Source organism: Leopardus geoffroyi, chromosome D2 (genome assembly GCF_018350155.1).
Source record: "Leopardus geoffroyi isolate Oge1 chromosome D2, O.geoffroyi_Oge1_pat1.0, whole genome shotgun sequence".
In the NCBI taxonomy this organism is placed as follows: domain Eukaryota; kingdom Metazoa; phylum Chordata; class Mammalia; order Carnivora; family Felidae; genus Leopardus; species Leopardus geoffroyi.
In genome coordinates, this window is record NC_059334.1 from 62,632,291 (window position 1) to 62,659,032 (window position 26,742).

Here is a 26,742-nt window from a genome sequence, read left to right on the forward strand (position 1 = left end):
GCCAGGAATGTTGCTAGGTTCTTGGATACCAAAATGAGCAACAAATCACTGTCCCGAAACAGCTCTCTTCTGCATGAGGAGGGGAAGGTAGGTCATCAAGGGCGGATTCCAGCTAACGCCCACATCGCCACACTAGGCAGTCTGTCACTACTGTTGTCCAAGGGGGCCGGAACCAGGTCAGGAAGTGAAGTTCTTAGCTCAGATGGAGTCACAAAGGGTGGCACCAGGGTGGTTACGACTGTGGAAGTGGCCAGAAGGGAGTGTCCGTGGTCACAACTTGAGAAGCGGGTTTAAGCAATTTTTACGTATCTATGCCTCTCTTACCTGTACACTTGTACCAACAGCAAGAACTGAAAGTGAGCCCTTGCCTGTTCATGCAGCATGCTAAGGGCCTACATCTACTGCCTCATTTATTCCTCGCCACAAGTCCTCCAGGTAGAGATTATTAGGGTCTGCATCTCACCATGAAGAAACTAAGGCTTGGAGAGGTTACCTCCCCAAGGTCACAGAGCTGGTAAGCTCTGGCTTCAGAGTTCCCAACCACAACACATAGTGCCCTCTCACAGTACTTTGGGACCCGTTAGAGAGAGAAAAGATCCACTTTCGGGCCCCAAGCGGCAGCTCGGCTTTCACTCTACAAATTTTCCAGCTCCAGAATGGGGGCAACATCCGCTAGCACAACCAAAAGGGTCGTGCCCACCGGGGAACTCCACCAGAGCGGTGGGCTGACAAGGATTTGGGGGCTTGCCGGGGCAAACCTAGAGCAACCGTCAAGGAGTGACGAGCACGGGCTCCCACATCACACCCCATTCCCGGCGCCAGCTAGCCCCTGCCGGCAGCCAGCACACTGAGCTCAACGCGCGTGCGCGGGGCCAGAGGGGACGCCCCCGCGCGAGCGCGCAGTGAGAAGGGCGCGCGGCGGGAGCGCGGGCGCGCTGCGGCGTCGGCGTCTACGCGCGCTCCAGGCCGAGGCTGTGTGGGCTGGGGAGGGAGCCAGGCGGCGGCGGCGCCTCAGAACCGAAGGGACGCGCGGGCCTCGCGCCGCTGGAGCAGACGGCTGTGGAGGAGACCTTGGGCTCGCTTCCGGAGGCGAGAGAGCTCGGCCTGTCGACTGCCCGCTTCAGGGGCCGCCGGCCGCGTCCCTCGCCCGGAGTGGCCGCCGCCCCAGGAGACTCGCCGTGACACGGGCCTAAGCCGCGGCGGCCGCGGACGTCCGGACCTCTCGGACCGGGTCGGGTCGGGGCGAGCGTCCGGGCAGGTGCCGCCCCCTGAGGGCCGGCCGGGCGCGCGGCGCCTACCCGCGCGGCCCGCGGGCCGGGCTCGGCAGAGGGGCCGCCCGCGCAGCACCCCGCACCCCCCCCTCCCGCCCGTGGGCCGGAGCCCGAGTAGCGCGCCCCGCCCTCCCCGGGTACGGCCCGGCCGGAGCGGCGGGAGCCGGGAAAGCCCGCGCCCGCCGCCGCCCGCCGGGCTCGCGCGGCGAGGAGGGAGGAGAAACTTTGCTTTTTATTGTTGCTTTTCGTGCTTAAGTGCGAGGAACTCTGCCGGGAGGAAAAATGTCCTTCTTCAATTTCCGTAAGATCTTCAAGTTGGGGAGCGAGAAGAAGAAGAAGCAGTACGAACATGTGAAGAGGGACCTGAACCCCGAGGAGTTTTGGGAAATTATAGGAGAACTGGGCGACGGAGCCTTTGGGAAAGTGTACAAGGTAAGAAGGAGAAAACGGGAAGTTGCAGTTACTTGTAAGACAAAACAGCCACCGGTGCGGAGTGGCACGAGGAGTTCTTGCTCCCCTTGTCCCTTCCCTGCCTCTTGCCCCTTCTTTCTGACTTCGTCAAGGTGCGTTAGAACTTTATTTGGGTTTATCATCCAAGGAGTAGCTAAGACAGTGGAGTGTAAGGCTGAACAAAATGGGGCCTGCATGTAGCTCAAAGAGAGATTGCTAAAGGGAGGCCGGGTTGCAGAGGCTACTCTGTCAAACTTTAAAGGAAATGAGGTGTTCTTTAATTTAAAGGAGGGGTCTGCCCATAGCCCTCAAGTGTTTTAAAATCAGACACTCAGTGTGCTTTTCAGTGGATTTATGTTTGTTTACGAGCTGTTTGCGTTCGTTTAGGTATGCTTGTGCCGAAGCAGTTCCCTCTTTAGGATCCAGGGCTTGTATCTGGTTTTATCTGTCGCTAGTAAGTACATAACCCATCTTCTGAGATGAGAGCAAAGTGCTCCTTGCAGGCTAGTCTTCAGTTGGTTGCTTGACAACATGCTATAAAATGGAATGGAATTTCTGATAGAACAGAAATTTTCCAGAAGGAAACCTGCATCTGGTACTGGTTTCTAAACATAATTACAGCAAGCGTGGAGTAGAAGTCACTGCCAGCGCTTAAAGAATTTAAAAAATACGTACACACCCATCTTTTAATATATATATATATATATATATATATATATTTCAATAGAAAGAGTTTTGATGTTTCAACGTGAAGGCATTAATGTTAACTGTTATTTCATAAGCAGTATATGAATGATGTCACTGGAATATTTTCATCCTGAAGGGTGAGGTTTTTATGAGACACAGTTCAAGAGGAAGGACCCACAGGGTTGCCTAGAAGTGAAGCCATAAATAACTGACGTTTACACAGGACTTTGTAGTTTTCAAGGCACTTTCTCATAATTTGGCCCCCGCCAAAGGCCTGTGAGGTAGGCAGGTCAGTGGTATCTACATTTCACAGATGCGGACACTGAAACTCAGAAGTGTTTCTGAGTCACCCCAGTCAGTCTAGATTTGAACTCCCAAATTCTGTCCCTGTGTTTACTGCTGTTTCTCACTGTAATGTCCATTGGTAGAAATGATAGTATTTTTTCTCCTTTGTAAGCACCATCATACTTTTGCCTTTGCCCTGCCTCAAATGCATCTCACAGCTCCTAATCCTTCCCATTCTCCACTCAGGCTGAAATAGCCACTCCTCTCTCTGTGCTTTCGAAACACATTGTCACATGGCTGCTGTAGCATTTGTTACATATTATAGTTAATGATAAGAACAGGCCCAAGATTGTGATATACAGTTGGGTTCATCTGTTGCCGTAGCTCATAGTGCATCTCTCTGTATTAATTCGTTGAATTGAAAGAATGTATGTTACCTGCATGTGAGTTCTGTGGAAGCTATCATACTCTGGGAAAGTTGGCGAAATAAATGTCCGGGTTTGTGTGGAGGGTAGAATATGGGCTGCAGCAAGAGCTTACAGCACAGTGTAAGATACTTAGAGTACAATGTAAGAGCTTTTAGTGCTGTGGGAAGATCACTCTTGGGAGTCAGGAATTGGGTTGTAGTGGTGGCTGTCACAAACCAGCTTTGTGGTTTCGCACCTTCCTTTTCTTAGCTGGAGAATCATGGATATCCCTAAATGTTTGTTTAGCTTCCTTCACTTCGTTAACATTACTGTGAATATGCAGTTACCTAAGGCAAAAATAAATCCTCAAGGCACCTGGAATGCAGTAGTTAGAAGGTGGTAGGTGATTATGAACAGTTTTCATGGTATAAATGTTTTATCAAATACAAACAGTGTAGTATTAAGACCCTGGCTTCGGAGTTGGACTGTATCTGGGCTCTCTCAGTAGCAGCCTGTGACCTTGGACACGTTACTCAACCGTTCCATGTCTCACTTTTCTCATAAGACTTGCTCCTCAGTCTGTTGAGAATTAAAGGACTAAATGTAAGGCATATGGGAAGGGCTCAGCAAGTGGTAGGAATTACTATTATGTTTAGAACTCAGAAGCAAGATATGGTTTGGGACAGGAAAAGAGGCCTATGAAGATACTAAACCATTTTCTTGTTTTCCCAGGGCACAGACAGATTGTGGGGACATACTCATAATGCTCAGTGATTTAATTCTTTAATGACACTTTCTGCAAAATGCAACACATCTTCCTATAATGAAACATCAATTGAAAATTTTCTGAAAAATAAGCAACTTACTCTATATAGTTGAACACTGTAAAATTGTGTCAAAGGTAATATTTGTGGGCTTGATGACTATTTTAGTGTGACATTTGAAGAACGTGAGTTCTTTGCATTTTACTTTTTCATTTCACAATTCTATGCTTCTGAGGAATGAGCTCTGAGATTTTATTTTAAAAGAAAATTTAAAATTTAAACTTACCTGGCCTGTTGTGCAACTTTTTCCTAAAAACTTTTGTTTTCCAAGATCTCTAGAAATTCTAAATCTATATATTTCCTCTGTGTGGAGGAATAAGCTATCAAAGCTTTATATCATACATACAGTAGTATGCGGTAGAAAACTTTCAAAAATTGATTCAAACTATCATTTGCGGGGCGCCTGGGTGGCGCAGTCGGTTAAGCGTCCGACTTCAGCCAGGTCACGATCTTGCGGTCCGTGAGTTCGAGCCCCGCGTCAGGCTCTGGGCTGATGGCTCAGAGCCTGGAGCCTGTTTCCGATTCTGTGTCTCCCTCTCTCTCTGCCCCTCCCCTGTTCATGCCCTGTCTCTCTCTGTCCCAAAAATAAATAAACGTTGAAAAAAAAAATTAAAAAAAAAACAAAAAAAAACCTATCATTTGCTTGTAAAAATTAGTAACTGTCACCAAGATTAAATGGTAAATAGGTAATCATCTTGTGTATATAATTTAGTTTATTTGAAACATTTTTTTCTATCATATAGTTGTATTCCTTCCATTCAGTTCAGCACTATATAACTGTAACAGTTACTTTCTTGTCTGAAAAATCTTCACTATTTTAAACTTATTTTCGCTTTTTAATGTGGTATTGACACATAAACAAAGTTATATAATATCACAATTTTTTATGTTTGGATTTTTGTTGCTTTTAACAGAAAAAAAAAATGACATAAAGTTATGTATTAAATGGAAGCTGAATTCTTGACCGTGTGCTGGATGAGTGATTCTTTTTATGGCTCTGATGGGCAAGTGCCTTTTTAAAAAAATAGTGAAATACATATGTGCTGTTCATTTTTATCGCTTAGACCTGTAGTTTATTTCCATTCTCAGAAATAGAAGTAGAATTGGGTTATAGAGTAGCATATCTTTAATTTCACTAGTGATACCAAACTATATCAATTTACATTCCCACTAGGAACGTATAAGAAGTTTCTTTCTTTGTGTTTTTGCCTACAGTTGGTGTTGTCAGAATTTTTAATTTTTGACAATCCAATGTTATGTTTTTCATTATTGTTTTAATTCATCTTTCACTATTAATAAGTAATTCTTTTCATAGGTTTATTGGTAATTTGGATTTCTTCTTTTGTGTTCAAGTTTTTTCATGTTCCTATCAGATATCCTTTTATTGTTTATTTGTAGTATATTCTGGATTTTAACCATTTGCTGGTTATAGTTATTGCAGATACATTCTTATTCTCTGGCTTGTCTTTTCAGTTTCTTTATGGTATCTTTTTATGATCAGGAAGTTCTTGATTTTAGTGTGGTGTAATTTGTCAATTTTTTTCTTTTCAGTTAATACTTTTTGTATTATGTTTAAGAAATTATTTCCTAACCTGAGATCATGAAGATAACCACTTGTATTATCTTCTAAAAGGTTTATAGTTTTGCCTTTGACAGTTAGGTATACAACCCACCTGGAATAAGTTTTTGTAAATGGTTTGAGGTAGGGGTCCAATTTCATTTTTTTCCTCATCTGAATACCTAGTTATCCCACAACCCATTATTGGGGGTAAACTATCTTCTTACTGCTCTACAGGGTCCTGTCTATCATATAATGTATCTGTCTCTATGATCTTGATTGTCTTCATTGATGTGTTTCTGTTCCCATACCAATATCTCACCATCTTAAGTAGGAAAGCATTAAAATAAATTTATGCTAGAGTACAGCTTCCTCATGTTCTTCATCAACAGTGTCTAGTATATTCTTGGCTCTTGGTGCTTGTATGGATATTGTAGAATTAGCTTAAGTTCCACAAAATTCTGTGGGTTTTGTTTTTTTTTTGAGGGATGATTTTGAAATCAATTTTGAAAAAATGAACATCTCTATGATACTGAGGCTTCCTATCTGTGCATATGTTTTCTCTCTAGGTCTTCTTCAGTATCTCTCAATAATAGGTTATAAATTTTCTCCCTAGAAGTCTTGGGAACTCAAACTACTTCAAGAATGTCTTAAATGTTTTGTTTTTCCTATTGGAGTTTCCTCCTTGATTTGGTTTTATACAATCATCAGTAAGTCTTCTGAGAAAGGATCCACGAAAGGTACATTTTTTAAAATGTTGGCTGTTTGAATATATCTTTATTATAATGTCATACTTGATGTATAGTTTGGTTATAGAATTCTAGTTCAAAAATAAGGGTTTTTTAGAATTTTAAGGACTTTTTCCATTCATTCCCTTTTATCTTCAAGCGCTGATGTTAAAAGTCCCATACCATTTTGTTTAGTGATTCTTTGCAATCTTTTTCTTTTCATCGTTTTTAAGATTCTCTTTTTATTCTGTTTATGGTGATGTACTTTGATACAGGTTCTTTTCCCCCTTTCATCTTGCTGGCCTCTTGGTTAGTTCTTTCAATCCAAAAACCTGTATTCTTTGATCCTGTGACTTTTTTTTTAATGTTTATTTTTGAGAGAGAGAGAGAGAGAGACAGACAGACAGACAGACAGAACACAAATGGAGGAGGGGCAGAGAGAGAGGGAGACACAGAATCCAAAGCAGGCTCCAGGCTCCAAGCTGTCAGCACAGAGCCGAACGCGGAGCTTGAACTCACGGACTGTGAGATCATGACATGAGCTGAAGTCAGAGGCTTAACTGACTGAGCCACCCAAGCGCCCCAAGTCCTGTGACATTTTTATGTGTAATTTATTTGAACCACCCCTCTAGGTAGTGGTTCTTGCTATGGTCTCAGGATTTCCGTTGTTTCTAAATTCAATAGGTACTTCTATCATATTTGTATTCTCAGGGGCATTTGAGACACTTGACCAATTCTTTAAAAACCTCAACTTTTGGTTTTTAGATCACCACATTCTTAATATTTTTCCCACTTGTGTTTCTACTCCTCAGATGCTTTTGCTGGCTCTTCTTTCTCTTTCTGACTTTTAAGTGTTGGGATTTCACAGGACTTGGGTGTAGGTCCCCTTCTCTTTTTCTTTTCCTATGAGAATCCATCTTCTCCTATGGCTTCAATTACCATCTAAATGCAATTTGTGTCTCTACCCCAAGGCCTCCCTTTTGAACTCCTGACCCATGCAGCCAAGTATCTGTTAGAGATTTCCACTTAGATATCTCATAGTTTTCTTAAACAGCAAGTCCAAAACCTGAACTAATTGAACTCGTGATGTCAGCTCTGTATTTGCTTCTTTTATGTTTTCCATTCAGTAATTGGCATCTCTGCCAGTTGCACAGACCAGAGACCTGAGGTCATTCTTAACACCTCCTTCTTCCTTACCTACCAAACCCAGTTAATCACCAAGGCTTGTTAATTCTATCTATTAAATATTTCTTGGGGCGCCTGGGTGGCTCAGTCACTTGATGTGACTGACTCTTGTGTCTGACTCTTGATATTTGCTTAGGTCATGATTTCATGGTTATGAGATTGAGCCCCATGTCAGGCTAGTGCCTACCATGGAACTGCTTGGAGTTCTCCCCCTCTCTCTCTACCCTAGCTGGCATGTGCTCTCTCTCTCAAAATAAATAAACTGAAAAAAATATTTTAAAATATTTCTTGAATCTGTCTCCTTTCTTCACTGTCATAATACTAGTCAAAACTGCCACTACCTAGACTTTTGCAAGTTATTGGTTTGTTTCAGGCTTCATATATATGTAATCATACATGTGTTCTCTTGTGTCTGGCTTCTTTTCCTCCAGTTTGATTTTTTTTTTTTTTTGTATAGGTACCCATTTGTACCAGCACCATTTACTGAAAAGACCATCCTTTCCTTACTGCTTTGTGGTGCCTGCGTCATATATCAAATGTTCATATATACGTAGTATGTATTTCTATGATGTTTATTATTTCTTTAGGACAAATTCATAGAAGAATTGCTAGGGCAAAATAAATGATCATTTATCAGTGGTTACTGTGAAATTATCCTAGAAAGGTTGTGCAAATTTATTTTTCAATTAATTTTTAATCACACAAAGAATTTCTATTTATTGTAAAAATTAACTTATTAGAAATAAAGTTAGTTTTCTTTGACCATTACTCCAATTATTGTTCCTTCCATTATCTCCCTAGTTGTACCTATTATTATCTGTTTCATGTACATGTTTCCATATTTTTTTATGTACTTATGTAGATGTACATAGATTCTACCTACTTAGACAACCCAACAGTTGGTCTTTTTCTGTGCCTTTGTTCCTTAACTTGAATTCAGTGTTAGCCCTTATCCTTTAAAAAAAAAAGTATTTACTTTTTCAGTAGGCAAAAGAGTATCAGTTTATTTCATTTTCCAATTTTTTTGATTTTACACATTTTTAAAATCTATCCATATTCTAATAGAGTTTGTTGATTTGTAAATATTTTTTATGTACTATGGAAATGAACACTTTATCATAGATGCTGCAGTGTACAGTTACCTTAGTTTATGGTACTTTTTAAAAATTTTTTTATATTTATTTATTTTTGAGAGTGCGCGAGTGGGGAAAGGACACAGAAAGACAGACAGACTCAAGCAGGCTCCAAGCTCTGAGCTGTCAGAGCAGCACCCCATGCAGGGCTCAAACTCACAAACCATGAGATCATGACCTGAGCCAAAGTCGGATGCTAAACCAACTGAGCCACCCAGGCACCCCTTTTTGATATAAAGATGTATTCTTTTCCTTATTCTACAAAACCTGTCAATATGATACTTTTTTTTCTTTTTGCTTTCATGCATAGAAAAACCTTCCCTACCCAGAAATTAGATAAATGTTTATCTATATATTCTTCTAGACTTCTTGATAGTTCAGTTATAAGGAATTTTACTTTTTGTTTATCTGAAATTTAATTTTCTCTGTGGATTGATATGAGGCTCTCTTTCTACCCAAAAAACTAATAATGTAATCATTTCCAGAAATTTAAATGCTATTATTTTGAAAATATAGCAAAGTATAAAAAATACATAAAAATAATTCTACCATCCAGATAACTTTTGTTAGCGATTTTTTAAAAACTCAAGAGGGCATTAATATGGTTAGATTTTTGAGCACTATAAAAAATGATAAAATTGAAAAATAAAAGACTTCCCACCAGTTCTTTTTCCCAAATGGGAAAGAATTATCAAATGGGTTTGTTACTGGTAGTTATATTCATATCATAATTCTGGAACTACTTTTGTATATATCATAGGAATATTATAGGCTAGAGCAAATGAGTTGTTATGTTGATTGTTTTGCAAATATTTATTTATTTTTGAAAGAGAGAGTGCAAGCAGGGGAGGAGCAGAGAGAAACAGAGGGGCAGAGAATCTGAGGCAGGCTTCAGGCCCAGAGCTCTGAAGCAGGCTCTGAGCTGTTAGTGCACGTGGGGCTTGAACTCATGAACCGTGAGATCATGACCTGAGCTGAAGTCAGATGCTTAACTGATCAAATCACCCAGGTGCCCCGGTATATTGATGTTTTAGAAATTAGGGTTGAAATTCTGGGAAAAAGGAGTTAGAAACTTGGAAAGGAGAAAAGATAAGAAAGAACCCTGTGATGTTGATTTTTGAATTGGAAGTTTCAGTTTGAACTTGAGATAGTACACACACACACACACACACACACACACACACACACATATTCCTGTTTTCCCTGAAATGGCCTAGAAATAATTATATTATAACTAGCATTCCCAGCTCTTGGCTTCTAAATACCATTCCACAGTAAAAAGAACCAGGGCTCATTGAAATGGCTAATCCAGGTCTGGGGTAGGGAAGTACAGAAATAATTGAAAAGTGAAAGCTTTCCCACTAGTCCTTTTTTCCCAAAGGAGCCTGGAATATCTTATACCAGAAAGCAAGGACATGCTCAAAAATTAACGGAGACATGCCAAATGTTCAGGGTAGTTTGAACAAATCTATCAATGATAAAATAACAACTTAATAGAATAATGGTAGTTAATATATAAAGATTGATAAGATTGGAAAAACCACTATTTTGCAACCACACTATAATAATTTAGGCAAAGATTATTGACAGATGCTAAGATCATTGTGTGAAAAGTTTTGGAGGAGCAGGATTTATATACATGGTTTGAAATTATCACCCTTTAAAGGTACTTTTTACAGTAGAGAGATCTGATGGATACTGTCTTAAGTGATCAAATCTAAGGTTAATCACCAGTAATAGGACAAAGTGTCATTACGTGTCTTCTAATGTAATTTGATGAGAAATATATAATCACCTAATGCAGTATTCTTGTCAAAAATAGTTAACTTGAATCTAATATGAAGAATAATCAGACAAATCCAGATAGTGGGACATTCTACAAATAAATGGTTTGGGTTTTTTAAATGTAAGCAATGAAAGATTTTTCAAAGACATTTGAGGAAATTTAAATATGGAGTATATATTAGGTATATCAATATTAAATTCTTTTGGCATGATAATTGTAGTTATGTTGGAAAACGTCTTTGTTCTTGGTGGACACATGCTGAAGTTTTGGGAAGTGGAATGTAGCTTACTTCCAGATGGTGTAAGTAAAAAAGGAATGCCTGTATGTGTGTGCTTGTGTATACATATCTATATGTAAAATGTATGTGTATGTATGCTTTGTGTGAGAATGAGAGTACCAAATGTGACAAAATGTTAACAATTGGTGACTCTTGGTGAGGTGTATAGGTATATGAATGTTTACTGTTCATTCATTTTCTCTGTAGGTTTGAATTTTTTTAAATAAAGTGAGGGGTCATATTTTATCGTTTAAAAATTTTTAATTGACATACAACATTATGTTAGTTTCAGGTGTACAACACAATCACTCTATATGTGTATATGTTGAAAGTAATCACAGTAAGTCTAGTTAAGATTTGTCACCTTACAGAGTTACAAAAAAAATTTCTTGTGATGAGAACTTTAAAAATATTTTTGTCATGTTTATTTATTTTTTTAGAGAGAGAAAGGGAGGGAGGGAGGAAGGGGCAAAGAGAGAATCCCAACCAGGCTTGTGCTGTCAGTGAGGAGCCAATGCAGGGCTCAAATCCACAAACCATGATATCATGACCCAAGCTGAAATCAAGAGTCAGACGTTCAACCAGCTGAGCCACCCAGGTGCCCCAGTGGTGTATTACATGTTTAAAAGTTGTTCTGTGCTGACAGCTCAGAGCCTGAAACCTGCTTCACATTGTGTGTCTCCCTCTCTCTCTCTCTGCCCCTCTCCCTCCCTCCCTCCCTCCCGCTCTCTCTCTCTCTCTCTCTCTCTCCCCCCCCTTCCCTTCAAAAAAAATTAATAAAAATGTTAAAAGTTGCTAAGAGACTAGATCTTAAAAGTTGTCATCACAGGAGTGCCTGGGTGGCTCAGTTGGTTGAGCATCCCGACTCTTGGTTTCGGCTCGTGTCACGATGTCATGGTTTATGAGTTTGAGCCCGTGTCTTTGTTGACAGCACGAGCCTGCTTGGGATTTCCCTCTCTCTCTCTGCCCCTTCCCCACTGAATGTTCACTCTTTCTGTCTCTCTGAAAATAAATAAGTAAACTTATAATACAGCATTGTTAATTCTAGTCACCATGCTGTACATTATATCCATGTAACTTATTATTTTATAACTGGTAATTTGGTACTTTTGACCTCCTTCCCCCATTTCTCCTACCCTTACCCCCTGCCTCTGGCAACCACCTGTCTGTTGTCTGTATCTGCGAGCTTGGTTTTTTGTTTGTGTTTTTAGATTCCACATATCAGTGAGATTATATGGTATTTGTATTTGTCTATCTGACTTTTTTCACTTAGCATAATGCCTTCAAGTTCCAACCATGTTGTTACAAATGGACCCACATAACCTGGGTCATACTTTTAAATACTCTTCTGCACCATTACTTTATTTCACTTAACAGTTTCCCTTTTCACATTTTCTTTCTCCCTCCATATATTCATTTTTTTCTCTCTCTTTTTCTATGAAAGGAGAAAGAAAGTCTTCTTTCAGTCAAGTAATTATTTTTATATCATGCTGTTAAAGTTATTTGGCATTTATTAAATATTATGCTTTCTACTCAATACCACATGAAGTCTAAATTCCTAGCACATAGACATTTATGTTTTAAAGAGGTAACTGAGACTTAGGATTGTAAAAATAACTTTAACATGCTGGCTTTTCTTTTTTCTTTCCTTGTAAAATTCATGGTGAGTTCCTTACCTTAACACCATGCATTTTAGTCCTTTATAATTTTAGATTTCAGAATATTTGTGTGGAAATTATCATCCCTAATATATAAAAACCTTTATTTTTCTTGAAATAAGTGAGAAGACTGTGTGATCTGAGAAGTGGTGAAACATTTTGGAAAGTGCAGATTTAGCCAATGTTATCTTATTATTGACATCATTTTGTTGGTGGTTATCTTGACCGATCAAAGACTAAGTTTTGAATAAATAACCAGAACATGGGATGCTCGAGTGGCTCAGTCGGTTAAGCATCTGATTCTTGATTTCAGCTCAGGTCATGATCTCAAAGTTTGTGAGTCTGAGCCCCACATAGGGCTCTGTGCTGACACTGTGGAGTATCCTTGGTATCTCTCTCCCTTTCTCTCTGCCCCTCTCCTGCTTGCATGCATTTGCTTGCTCTCTCTCAAAATAAATAAATTAACTTTAAACAAAAATAACCAGAACAATATAAATAAAAGGGTGTTTTTGGAATATAAAGAGAATATAAGGTATATTCCTTTCACTTTTGCAGAATTGAGAAAATGACATTAAAATGGTTTTTTGAGAAAGGATTTCTGTAATATTTTACAGAAATTATGGAAAGCGCATGTACAGTCAGTACTCATTATTTGCAGATTCTCTATTTGTGAATTTGTCTGTTGTTAAAATATATTTGTAGCCCCAAAGTCTGTACTCAGTGCTTTCAGTCATTTGCATGTATGTGCAGAGCTGCAGAGAGTGAGTGTGCACATTCCCAGCTGAGATGTAACAGAGTGATGCTCTACCTTCTTGTTTCAGCTCTCACACAGCTTTGACCGGAAGATGAGAGACAGTAGAGGGCAGTGCAGTGTAGTATAAGAAGTATGGCTTTGGTCCCGTTTGGATGGGATTTGAATTATAACTGTACACCTATTTTGGGGCTGCCTCAAGCAAGGCACTTCTGAATCTTGTTTTCTCCTTTGTAAAATAAAGAGGATGGAATCTCCCAGGATGAATTATTTTTAGGATATAAGGTTATAATCTATATCAGATACGTTTGTTTGTGTACATATTTCTCCTAGGAGCAATGGGTCAGTATTTGCTAACAGTGTTCATACCCATAACTACTTTACGTCTATAGCGACTTTAGAGAACATAACTACCACAAATAATGGAAATCAACTGGATGTCTTTACTAAGTGATGTTGAATAATTTTACTTATTTGACACTTGTTCCTATCAAAATCTCACCAGGACTCTGAAGAGATCACTAGAATTAGCATATAATCGGAAACAGGTAGGAAACAGGTAGCAGTAGTATCAAGAGTCAAACCGTATGTTTTCTTCAGTGCTGTTTCCTCTCTTCTCACTTAACAGTTCTTTGGAACTCTAGATATTTATTACCTAGATACTTCATACTACTCTGTTCCTTCATTCTCTCGTCTGTCACCCTGATCAATTTTAGAAGGATTTTGCCAACTATTAAATTATTGTTTTTCAGCTCCAAACACACCCTTCTCTGCCCTGCTTTGTAATACTATTGTGAGATTCTGCAGAACTCATTTCTACCTTGCCAGATGCTCACTTTTAGGTTTCACAAGTACAGGGTGCTAGAGGGAGGCTGCAAGGTGGAGGAGGAAGAAGGGACTTGGGCCTTTCTCTCTGTTTCTTGAGGGCTCCCTGTCTGCTTCTCTGTTAGTGTGACAACCATTCTGGTGGAGTTCTTCATCCTAGCAACAGCAGTTTCTCTAGATAGCAGCAGTTGAATCCAGTTAATAGTTTTTCCGGTACTCAAGAGCTGGCCTCATCATAACCCTTCATAACACCAGCTGCAGTTGGCTAGCCCCCCTTCCTCAAAAGGTACCCCAGTCCCATAGGACCCCTCTTTCAAAATCAGAGAGGTTGACACCAGCTGAGCAGCACTCTCCTCAGGGATCTGAGTTTCAGCTGTTTAGAACCTTCCCTGCAAGCCTCTGGGTTTTAATAATTCCAGTCTCTTACCTTGACTCTCTAGTCCTGTGGGTGGTAGCTTTTCCCTGTAGTTGTTACATCCCTCATTCTTTATCTTTTTAGTTGTCTACATATCAACATAGTTAATAATGACATTGTCTCTATTAAAATATATTGATTTCTTCCTGTGGTGGGGCCTTTTCTGATACGAAGATTAAATAAGTTAATAAGTGGAGAGTGCAGAGAACAATGTTTGGTGCAAGGTAATTACTCAGGGAATAATATCATCTAAAGCTTAATGGATATTATTATATAGACTATCATACTTGGAAGAATTTGAGATTTTTATAACTTGTTTCTTTGCAAAACACTAAAATTTCCAGTTTAACTACATAGCTCAAAAAACATAATCATTGAATTTATTAATCTTGATATGCTTGTCATCTTCTTGTGAGGTCTAACTTAACTACCCTATTTAAATTGTAACTTCTTCCCTGTGTACCTGCCCACTCAGCCATCTCCTCATCTTTCTTATTACCTTATTTTTTCTGTAGTATAATTACTAATATATTCTTTATTTACCTATTGACTATCCTCTCCCCACAGTTATAAGTATCATGAGGGCAGAGAGATTTTTGTATATTCTTTATATTGTCCGTATCTGGAACAGTACGTGACACATAGAAGGCATTCAATAAGTATTTATTGAAAGAATGAATTGATTTTAGCAGATCAACTCTGAGTACACTTTCAGTAGATCTTTATACTGTGTTTCTTTCCTACAACCGATGTTTGTGGAGTGTTGTGTTTGTGTTTCTACAGCTCTGACTAGTGTCTTGTATGTAGTTGATGTTTATGAACTATGATTTTGATTGTTTGGTTTTTGTATTTTGTTGTGGTTGTGTATCTTTATACACTGGACAGTTAGGGTCTTACCTCTTGGTAGGAGGAGGAATAAATACCTTTGAACTCTCAGCCTTTAGACAAATCATGCAAATCAGTAAATCACTCTCAGTGATTATTGAAGTGATTGAATTAATTTCTCTCTCTTTTTATTTTTTGTCTTTTAGATTCTTTTTAATTAATTTGTTCATTTTTATTTTTTGGTCTTCCCCTTTTGATTGACTAACACTTCTGTGTTACTAAAAAAGTCATCTATATTTTCTGTGCTGGTGTTTCAGTTGCCAGCTGAGAATTGTATTGAAATATATTTCTCATTATGTAAGTATGAAAGAGCTTTAGAAAATGTAGGAATATAGAAAGAAAATAAATGAAGGTTTAAAAATCACTTATATTCTTACCACCCAGGAAATAACCACTGTTAAAACAAGTGTAATTTAAGAGGATATAGTTTTTACCCTGCTTCTTTTAGAACGTGAAACCAGTTCAGGAAACTCATTGTTTTCCCTGCAGTCACTTACTTGTTTATATAATGTAGCCAGGCTTTATTCATGATCCATGAAAATAAAAACATACTGATTTTTAAGTGATCATGACTGATCTTTGAAAACTTTTTATCAGAAGTTATATCTTATTTATCTATTTATGAGAGAGGGGAGAGGGAGAGAGAGAGAGAGAGAGAGAGCCAAGGAGGGGCACAGAGAGAAGGAGAAAGAATCTCAAGGAGGACGTGGGGCTCGAACCCACGAACTGTGAGATCATGACCTGAGCTGAAATCAAGAGTTGGACACTTAACTGACCAAGCCACCCAGGCACCCCAGTTATATCTTCTTTAAATTAATATCTGGGTATTCATTATTCCACTATTAACATTTGTTTAGTTATTACATTAAATCTTTATATGAAGAATTTTTGTGCTTTTAGTTAGGTGAAGCTGTTTCTTTTTTTAACATTTTATTTGTTCAAAGTATAGTTTCACACATTTACCAGTATTTATTTCAATTTTGATTTTCCGAGTTCTCTAGAACCAGATCCTGATGAGTAATCAAGTTATTTCCAAGCAATAATGTAAGAGACACTATATTTTCTTAAGTTTATTTATTTTGAGGGTGGGGGAGGGGCAGGGAGAGAGAACCCCAAGCAGGCTCAGCACTGACAGTGCCCCACTGTGGGGCTCAAACTCAGGAACCATGAGATCATGACCCAAGCTGAAGTCAAACTCTTAACTGACTGAGCCACCGCAGGCACCCTGACACGCTTTATTTTCTAATGTTACTTTCATTTATTACTTATAGTAAACCAAGTGGTACCATTGTTGGCTTAATTTTATCCAGAGGAATGGAATAATGAAATTTGTTACTATAAAGAAGTTTAGAGAGGCTCCTGGCTGGCTCAGTTGGAAGAACATGTGACCCTTGATCTTAGGATTGTGATTTCAAGCCCCACATTAGGTATAGAGGTTACTTAAAACTTTAAAAAATTTTATTTCTTAAAAGAACTTTAAAGGTTATCTAGTGTTAATTATTTTTTCCATTCCACTTACAAGGCACATCTTTATTTTTATTTTATTTTTTTAATTAGTTTTATTAGCCACACCTTTTACTCTCACTTCCCATCTGCACTTGATAGCTCAAGTAGGTCCTATGAAGAGATTCCTTTTTTTTTTTTTTTTCAACGTTTATTTATTTTGGGACAGAGAGAGACAGAGCATGAACGGGGGAGGGGCAGAGAGAGAGGGAGACACAGAATCGGAAACAGGCTCCAGGCTCTGAGCCATACAGCCCAGAGCCTGACGCGGGGCTCGAACTCACGGACTGCGAGATCGTGACCTGGCTGAAGTCGGACGCTTAACCGACTGCGCCACCCAGGCGCCCCTACAAGGCACATCTTTAAAATCTTAAAGGACATCAGTAGAAGCGTGAAGAAGCAGGATGACTTTTAACCCCACATGGTCTCCTAAGGGCTCATATATTATAGTGTTTCTGTTCAAGGACAGCTCCTCTGGTCTTTTTCCTCCCAAAGTATTACAGTAAAATAGTGAGAGAACAGCTTACCTCTCACTGGCTTGTTTCCTCTGGCTCAGAAGACGATGAATTCTAATTATCATTGGCTCCACTGTAGTCTCTTTCTTTGAGAGACAAACTTGATACCATGTTTCGCTAGTTGTGACAGACTTTTTTACTTTTTGACATCTTTAGAAGTGATATGTCTTTTATCCAAAGATGCCTTTGTATTTTTGTTGGCCAAGGTGGAAGTCGTGCTCTCTTTGTCATTGCCTGTGCATTGTGAACTTAGTTGTATCCCTAGTGTCATGTAGTTGCAGCCCCTTGATGTTTCAATCAGTAAACTATTTAAGTGCCTTTGGAAGAAAGAATGTGAGGACTGATTGTTATCTAAAAATCTTGTAGCACCTGTGTTAAGATCAAGACAGTATCAGTATTATAATTGGAAAACAGGAGTCTATGGTTTCAAAGAAAATTTTGGTGACAGTAGTAGGGGAGCACTCTTTTAAGAAATGCTGCAACAGCAAAGCTTTTAATGGCCAGAGAATGATGTCCTGTGGAAAAATACAGACATTAGATAACTGAGTGACAAAGTGTTTCAGAAGTGTTCAACTTAAATACCAAAAGGCGTTTAATTTCTTACGTATGCACAAGGAGAATGGATACATATTAACCATCTTTGTCTGAATGTGTCCAAAAGAGCTCTTTAAAAAGGTATAAGAATTCAAAATGATAAAATCTTGTCATAGTTTAATTGGCAGATTTTCTTCCTTAGTGGAACATAAGATAGTGGTGCATCTTAAAAGGCATCCTAGATTTGACAAAATGTGGTAGATCAGACTATTCTTCTAGAGTGGTAGTGATGACCAGTATAAAGTTCTCTTTTTATCCAAAACATATTTTCTGAACCCTGAGCCTTAGGGTTATTTAATTACTTAAGTAGTAATTAGTATTACTTTTTACTTTTGTTTTTTCTTAAGTAAAACATAGCAACAATCTACTTAGGAAAATTACCATATACAGGCTGATACCTGCTTTATCTTTTCATCATCATTTCCAAGGTTAGATAATAGATCCCTAAGAAATCTCCCATATACTGATACAATTTTTGGTACTTTATTGCATCTGTAAAAATAATCCATTCATTTAAAAAATTCAAACAGTATGAAAAATACAAAAAAAGTAAAAAATACTTGAAACTCCACCATTCTCACTGATGATGTCTCTCCAGATACTTCTTGTGCAGCTATTTGTATGTGAAAGTGGATGTATACTTTCTGTAAAATTGCTTACTTCTCATGTTTAGCAAGTTGCCTTTGTTCCACTCAGTGTTATGTTATAGCTATTGTTACATCTGAAATATTAATTGATTAGTTATTGATTTTAATGGCTGCATAATTTTCCATTGTAGAACTGCGCTGAATTATTTAAGCAGGTTCCTGTTAATGGACATTTATGGTCATTCAGTTTTCTTTACTCTAAATAGTGTGTTGATGAATATTTTTGTGTATGCATATTTTTTATTTTATAAAATTATCTCCTTATGATAAATTCTTAAAAGTAGGATTTGGACATTATATATTGAAATATTTATTAGTAGCTTTTAAAAGTTTGGTATATTTTTAAAAGGTAATAGATGCAGTTTTGCTGAAGCAATGATAATATATAATATTGAAATGTCTTTTAAAAACCTACTTAGTATTTTAAGATCTCATTCCTAATTTTTAAACAAATGATCTTGGCTCCTGTAGCATACTTGGAAACCTTTCATTTATAATAAATGGAAGTGAAAAGTTATTCAACCAAAGAAAGAAAATGGAAGAGTTAAAGTACTAAGTACAAAGAAAAATATAGAAAATGGAAAGAAAGAAAGAAAGAAAGAAAGGAAGGAAGAAAGAAAGAAAAAGAAAGAAAAAATGGAAAAGCTAACGTACTAAGTATAAAGAAAAATAAACTGATGGAAAGATAGGAAAACTGGAAAGGGTAATAGAATGATTCAGATAAAGAAAGGGCTTTGGAAACAGACCTAGATTTGAATCCTGATTTTGCCTCTTACTGCATGACCTTGGGGAAGCTTTTTGATTTCTCCAAGTTTGTATGTCCCCCTCTAAGGATAATAACATATCACATAGTTGGTGTGAGGATTAAATAATAGGAATAATTATAGCTAACATTATTGAATTCTTACTATCTGTGGCAGGCATTTTATTAAATGTTTATATGTATTTTTTCACTTGGCTAATACTTATCTTAATTTTCACAAACTTGTGCGATGTTAATATGTTTTACTGATAAGGAAACTAAAACAGAGAGATTTTTTAAGTTGCCTCAGGCAACATAGTAAGTGGCAGAATCAGAATTTGAACTTTGTCTGACCAGTAGAGCCTGCAGTGTAAAACACTATTCTACGTGTATACAAAACACTTAGCACAGTGCATAGCATATGTGAGTTAATATACATGTTGAGGCTATCTTTTAAAAATAAGCATGTCAAGGGGCGCCTGGGTGGCGCAGTCGGTTAAGCGTCCGACTTCAGCCAGGTCACGATCTCGCGGTCCGGGAGTTCGAGCCCCGCGTCGGGCTCTGGGCTGATGGCTCAGAGCCTGGAGCCTGTTTCCGATTCTGTGTCTCCCTCTCTCTCTGCCCCTTCCCCGTTCATGCTCTGTCTCTCTCTGTCCCAAAAATAAATAAACGTTGAAAAAAAAAAATTAAAAAAAAAAAATAAGCATGTCAAGAGAATGAGAAGACAAGCCACTAACTGGGAGAAAATATTTGCAAAAACATATCTGATAAAGGATTGTTACTCAAAATATATAAATAACTCTTAAAACTGAGCAATTAGAAAATCAACAGTTTCATTAAAAACTGAGCCAAATATGGGGTCCCTGGGTGGCTCAGTCGGTTAAGTGTCTGACTTTGGCTCAGGTCATGATCTCATAGTTCATGAGTTTGAGCCCCGCATCATGCTACGTGCTGACAGCTAACACCTGGAGCCCGCTTCAGATTCTGTGTCGTCTTGTCTCTCTGTTCCTCCTTGCTCACTCTCTCTCTCTCTCGATCTCTCTCTCAAAAATAAATATTAAAAAAAAATATTTTTTAAAAATGAGCCAAGTATCTGGACAGACACCTCACTAGAGAAGGTGGCCAGTAAGCATATGAAAGGATGCTTATATTATTATATATTAGGAAATTGCAAATTAAAAAAGGAGAAACCACTGCATACCTTTAGAATGACAAAAAATTCATACTGACAACACCAAGTGCAGGCGAGCATGTGTGGAGCAACAGGAACTCTTGTTCATTGCTGGTGGGAATGCAAAATGGTACAGTTTGGCAATTTCTTTTTTTTTTTTTTTTAATTTTTTTTTTTTAATTTTTTTTTTTTTTTAAATTTTTTTTTTCAACGTTCATCCATCTCTGGGACAGAGAGAGACAGAGCATGAACGGGGGAGGGTCAGAGAGAGAGAGAGAGACACAGAATCGGAAACAGGCTCCAGGCTCTGAGCCATCAGCCCAGAGCCCGACGCGGGGCCCGAACTCACGGACCGCGAGGCCGCGACCTGGCTGAAGTCGGACGCCCAACTGACTGCGCCACCCAGGCGCCCCGGCAATTTCTTATAAAACTAAACAGTCTTACCATATGATCCAGAAATTGTGTTCCTTGGTGTTTACCCAAAGAAGCTGAAAACTTAGGTCCACACAAAAACTTGCACATGGATGTTTATAGCAGCTTTATTCATAATTGCTAACACTTGGAAATATCCAAGATGCTTTCAGTGGATGAATGGATAAACAAACTGGCACATCTATATGTAATGGACTATTTAGTCCTAAAAAGAAATGAACTATTAAACCATGATAAGACATGAAGGAAATTTAAATGCATGTTACTAAGTGAAGGAAGCCAATCTGAAAAGGCTACATACTGTATGATTCCAGTTATGTGATAATTCTAGAAAAGCTAAACTGTGGATGCAGTGAAATGATCACTGGTTGATAGTGGTTAGGAAAAAGGGAGGGATGAATAACCTGAGCATAGAGGTTATTTAGAGCAGTGAAACCATTCTGTATGATACAATGGTAGATACATATCATACATTTGTCAAAACCCATAGAGTACACACTAAGAGTGAATCCTAATGTAAACGTGGTCTTTGGGGATGATGTGTCAATGAAGGTTCATCAGTTGTAACAAATGTACTACTGTGGGGCAGGATGTTGATAATGGGAGAGGTTGTGCATTTGTAGGGGCTGGGACTACATGAGAACACTCCAGCTTTGCTGTGAACCCGAAACTACTCTAAAAAGATAAAGTTTATTTTAAAAAGAAGATAAAATTTAAAAAGTCAAGTATACATTATAAGTGTGACACTTGTGATGCTTTCATTTTTAGGCTCAGAATAAAGAGACCAATGTTTTAGCTGCTGCAAAGGTGATTGACACGAAATCTGAAGAAGAACTTGAAGATTACATGGTTGAGATTGATATATTAGCATCTTGTGATCATCCAAATATAGTCAAACTTCTAGATGCCTTCTATTATGAGAACAATCTTTGGGTAACTATTTTCTATTGATATTATTATAAGAGCCAAAATGAGTTAATTGTCTGAAAGAGATTTCTAAGTTGTGGTAGTCTATTTTATGTATTATCTCTTCTGTTTTATTACTTATGTTACTTGAATGGGAGTTGATCTGATGAGAGGGTCATTAACAACATAATTATCCTAGCTTCAGCAGATGTTCAGATGAATATTTCAAATGTTTATTTATTTCTGAGAGAGACAGAGAGACAGAGCACAATCAGGGGAGGGGCAGGAGAAAGGGAGACACAGAATCCTAAGCAGGCTCCAGGCTCTGAGCTATCAGCACAGAGCCTGACGTGGGGCTGGAACCCACGAACTGTGAGATCATGACCTGAGCCGAAGTTGGACGCTTAACCAGCTGAACCACCCAGGCGCCCCTCAAATGAATATTTCAAATTGTACAGTATTTCATGATTGTTTGACATTGGACCCAAACGGAGAAACTTGGTTAAGAATATTAAATTTTCTAAATTATGAAATTAAATGAGTTCTCTTGTTTGTAATTTAAATTTAGGCATTTAAATTTTTTGGAAATTTGTTTTCTTAGAAATTGTTTTAAATTTCTTATCCTAAACTTTTTGTAAATCATGTAATAAATTACAGAATACTTATTAGAAATATTAAATATTGGGGCGCCTGGGTGGCGCAGTCGGTTAAGCGTCTGACTTCAGCCAGGTCACGATCTCGTGGTCCGTGAGTTCGAGCCCCGCGTCGGGCTCTGGGCTGATGGCTCAGAGCCTGGAACCTGTTTCTGTATCTCCCTCTCTCTCTGCCCCTCCCCCGTTCATGCTCTGTCTCTCTCTGTCCAAAAATAAATAAACGTGGAAAAAAAAAATTAAAAAAAAAAAAATTAAATATTTATTTTCTATTCACCAGACTCACCTTTGAATAGTAGTAGCTAAGGCTGAATATATAAATTTTGTTCATTTTTAGAAAACATTAGACACAAGTGCATATAGAAATAAAATATTTATTATAATAGCTGGTCAACCATTTGCTCCAAACTGACACTCATTTAATCAAGATGGCTTTCTGAAATGGAGTTTCTTTTCTCCTTGAAGGAAAGTGTTATGAGAGAAATGCTAAGAGTATGTAGTAGAAGTAATATCTGATTGGAAATCAAAAGCCCTATATTTTTTGATCCTGGTGTTGCTATGTTGAATAAGTCAGTTAACCTTTGAGTGTATTTACTCATCTATAAGATGAGTAATGACCTATTTTTCAAATGATATAATGAATTTGAAAACCATCTGTAACTGGCAAACACCTGTAAAAAAAATAAGAGTATTGTTATACAAAGGGGAAAAATCAGGAAGCTACACAATTTGACAAGCTAAGTAATTAAAAAAACTACCTTATAATTATCATCAGTGTGGTGTCCTCTAATATAGTTGTTCAGGGCTCTAGCAGAATGTTCCCGGATATTCTAATGAAAATGAATTCCTAGATAATAACCAGATAAGATCTTTACTTGAGATTGTTGCAAAATAAAAAGTTGGACAACTGTGAGATATAGTCTAGTGGGAGAGATTGATATTAATTATCTATAATTAATAATTCAATGAATTATATATATAAAATTACAACTGTGATGGGATAAGAGAGAAATGTACATGGTGGTATATACCAGGGAGATCTGGGAAGGCCTCCCTCAGGATGTAATCATTGAACTATGATCTGAAGCTTTGTGTATGTCTGTGTGTGTGTGTGTGTATGTATGTGTGTCTGTGTGTATTTTAACTAAAAGAAGTCTCTTAAGTATTTTTAGGATTTATTCCTATTAGTAAAGTTAAAAAATAGATTTGATCACTTAAAACACAGTAGTTACATTAAAAATGAGTATAATAAAATCTGTCGGTGGTAATGAGATGGATATATAATACTGTCCTGAATAAAAATTGTGTACCTAGTAATTTTAGAGAAGCAGGGACACTAAAAATGGTGATTTAAAATGCACATATGTCTACAATGTGTTCTCTTTGTGCTTTCTCAAAATGTATATCATTAAGACTCTTAACTCTTTAAACAAAAAAAAAAAAACCCTTTATGGTCAGTGTAATATTGTTTCCATAACCTAGTTATTTATCTTTTTGCTAAATTGAAGAAAAAATACTCACTGTCATGTTAGACACATGCTTTTTTTGTTTGCCTGCAGATCCTCATTGAATTTTGTGCAGGTGGAGCAGTGGATGCTGTGATGCTTGGTAAACATCTTTTTATTCTTTATTTTGTTTATTTTATATTTTAAGTTATTCTTAAAGGATTTAAAACATTTATACATATGTATCTTATTGAGTGAAGTTCAATAAATTAAGAAAACAGCTTAATTACATTTTGTACTTTTAAATAATCGTTACAAAATTTCTAAAATGAAATGTTAAATATATGAGGAAAAGTAATCTTTGCAGATATTTAGTTCTTCTAAAATGAATTCATTGTAAAAAAAATAAATTCACTATGTGCAATCTTTGACAGTGATGGTAAAGATATATATATTGCCGATGTGTTTTCACTAGATAACAATGCAGATTTGTTTACCCTTTCCTTACAGAACTCGAGAGACCATTAACTGAGTCCCAAATACAAGTAGTTTGTAAACAGACTCTAGAGGCTTTGAACTACTTACATGATAATAAAATCATCCACAGAGATCTGAAGGCTGGCAACATTCTTTTTACCTTAGATGGAGATATTAAGTTGGGTAAGTTTCTTCCCTTAAATAAAACATTTGAATTTGTGCTGAGACTTTGCTCTATATGTATGTGACTTAATACTGTTTAGTTATGGCTTAAATATGTAAAACATGGAGAATTACTCCATGTTAATTTTTTAAATATTTAAATATAAATAAATAGTGGATACGTAATTATTCATTAACTCCCATAGTATAGACAACTAATGTAAAGATACTTCAAAAAGAAAGGATGGATTTCATTTTCAAAAAGACAAGCTTTAAAAAGACTGGTTGGGGTGCCTGGGTGGCTCAGTTGGTTAAGCATCCAGCTCTTGATTTTGGCTCAGGTCTTGACCTTACCTTTCGTAGGATCTAGCCCTGTGTCAGCCTCCAGGCTGACAATGTGGAGCCTGCTTGGGATTCTCTCTCTCTCTCTTTTTCTCTGCCTCTCCCCCACTCAGTCTTGCTCTTTGTCTCTCTCTCAAAAAATAAATTAATTAAAAAAAAATAAAAAGACTGGTTAATTATTTTTTACCCTAAATTTTTGTATGTAGACTTAATACTTATAAATGTAATACATTTAGAATATGAGCAGATATGTCAGACTGCTAACTTAGTTTTATCTTCATTTCCAAAACTCTAGTGGGTTTCTTTTCCCATGTTTAGTTTTATACTCTATTTTATAAATATGGAATCTTAGCTAAGCTAACAAAGTAGATCTGAAATGGATGCCTAAAATAAGTATTGAGGACTAGAATTTTTAATTTTGTTTTTACACTGAGGAAATAAATAACTTCATAAGAAGAAATAGATGTAGATTTTAGATGGAAAACGGATTAATTTCGTATGTACACACATACAAATGGAAGATACAGCCCTCTTTAAGTGCCCCCAAGATATGACTTTTTAAAGTATTTTTAACGTTTATTATTTTGAGAGGGAGAGAGAGCACAGCAGGCGAGGGGCAGTGAGAGAGGGAGACACAGAGCACAAAGCAGTCTCCAGGCTCTGAGCTGTCAGTACAGAGCCCAACACAGGGCTCGAACTCACAAACCATGAGATCATGACCTGAGCCGAAGTCGGGTACTTAACCAACTGAGCCACCCAGGCACCTTGTAGATACAAATTAAAAAATATATATATCTAGTACTGAAGGGGCGCCTGGGTGGCTCAGTTGGTTGAGCATCTGACTCTGGATCTCAGCTCAGGTTATGATTTCATAGTTTGTGAGTTCAAGCCCCATGTCTGGCTGTGTGCTGATGGTGCAGAGCCTGCTTGGAATTCTCTCTCTCCCTTCTATCCTTCCCTCTCTTTCTCTCCCTTGCTCATGCTCACTTGTTTGCTCTCTTTAAAAATAAATTAAAAAACTTAAAAAAGATAAGTAAAAATCTAGTGATGAAGTCTAAATTCGTGTAATTTGGAAGGACATGGAAAGGACAGAATATATTTAAAAGCCGTCTTGATACCAGTGATCATAGTCATTTCACTTCACTTTTTTCATGACATCAAACAGGTATAATTTGATATACTAAATTTTAATCTTTTTATTATGAAATAAAGATACAGAAAACCACAAGAAATTGTGTAGCTTAGTGATTCTGTAGCATTGTAGATGATAGCTTTGTAACCACCACCTAGGTCAAGGAATAAAACTTTGTCAGGCACCCCAGCAGCTCTTCCATGTGTCCCATCTGAATCACTGTCCCTCCCTTCTCCACAGGTAACCTTTATCCTGACTTCTATAGTAATTACTTCCTTGCCTTTCTCTATGGCTCTATCACCCAGTGCTCATCTCTCAAGTTTAGATGTGCTCATATTTGAAATCTGATTTTCTTTTTAAGTCTCTTAATTTATAGGTCTCCCCTACCGGCCATCTCTTTCTTTTCTGTACATTTTATTTATGGTGTGCATTCCCATGAGTGCCAAAATTGGTTCTTTGGGGGCAAAAAAGATCTTAGATATTACAATGCTTAGTAACTCTGCAAAGGCCCACGCTACACAAACAGTATATCTGTGGCGTTAAAATTCCATGGGGGATAAGAGGATTAGGAAAAAAATGTCTAAAAAGGCTCCTTAGGAGCATGATGATGAAAAAAAGGTTGAGAAACACTGATCTATGAGACCTGAGTGTTGGACCTGTAGAGTTTCCCTCAACCTGCATTTTGCTAATTGCATATTCATGATCATTTGTAGTAAGTTCCTCTGTGTATTTCCTTGAGATTTGCAGATAAATAAGGCCTCATCAGTCTCAAGTTTGATTGTTTGGCAAGACTATATATAGGTGGTTTTGTGTCCTTTCATTGGGCGGCACATATGTTTTGCTTTTATTTTATTTTATTTTATTTTATTTTATTTTATTTTATTTATTAGCAGCTCTTG

The 26,742-nt window shown here is 37.7% G+C and overlaps 1 protein-coding gene across 2 annotated transcripts in view; it reads left to right on the top strand.

Moving 5' to 3' along the window:
- The first annotated feature begins 909 nt into the window (after positions 1–909).
- Positions 910–26,742, top strand: part of SLK (STE20 like kinase) — a 56,959-nt gene continuing 31,126 nt past the window's right edge. The window contains exons 1-4 of one of the 2 annotated variants that reach the window (XM_045438806.1): positions 910–1,703; positions 21,498–21,662; positions 23,845–23,893; positions 24,241–24,390. In XM_045438806.1, coding sequence (XP_045294762.1) covers positions 1,554–1,703; positions 21,498–21,662; positions 23,845–23,893; positions 24,241–24,390 — 514 coding nt within the window. In that variant the 5' untranslated portion in view covers positions 910–1,553. The remainder of the gene's footprint in view (positions 1,704–21,497; positions 21,663–23,844; positions 23,894–24,240; positions 24,391–26,742) is intronic. The other variant, XM_045438807.1, reaches the window with a different exon arrangement.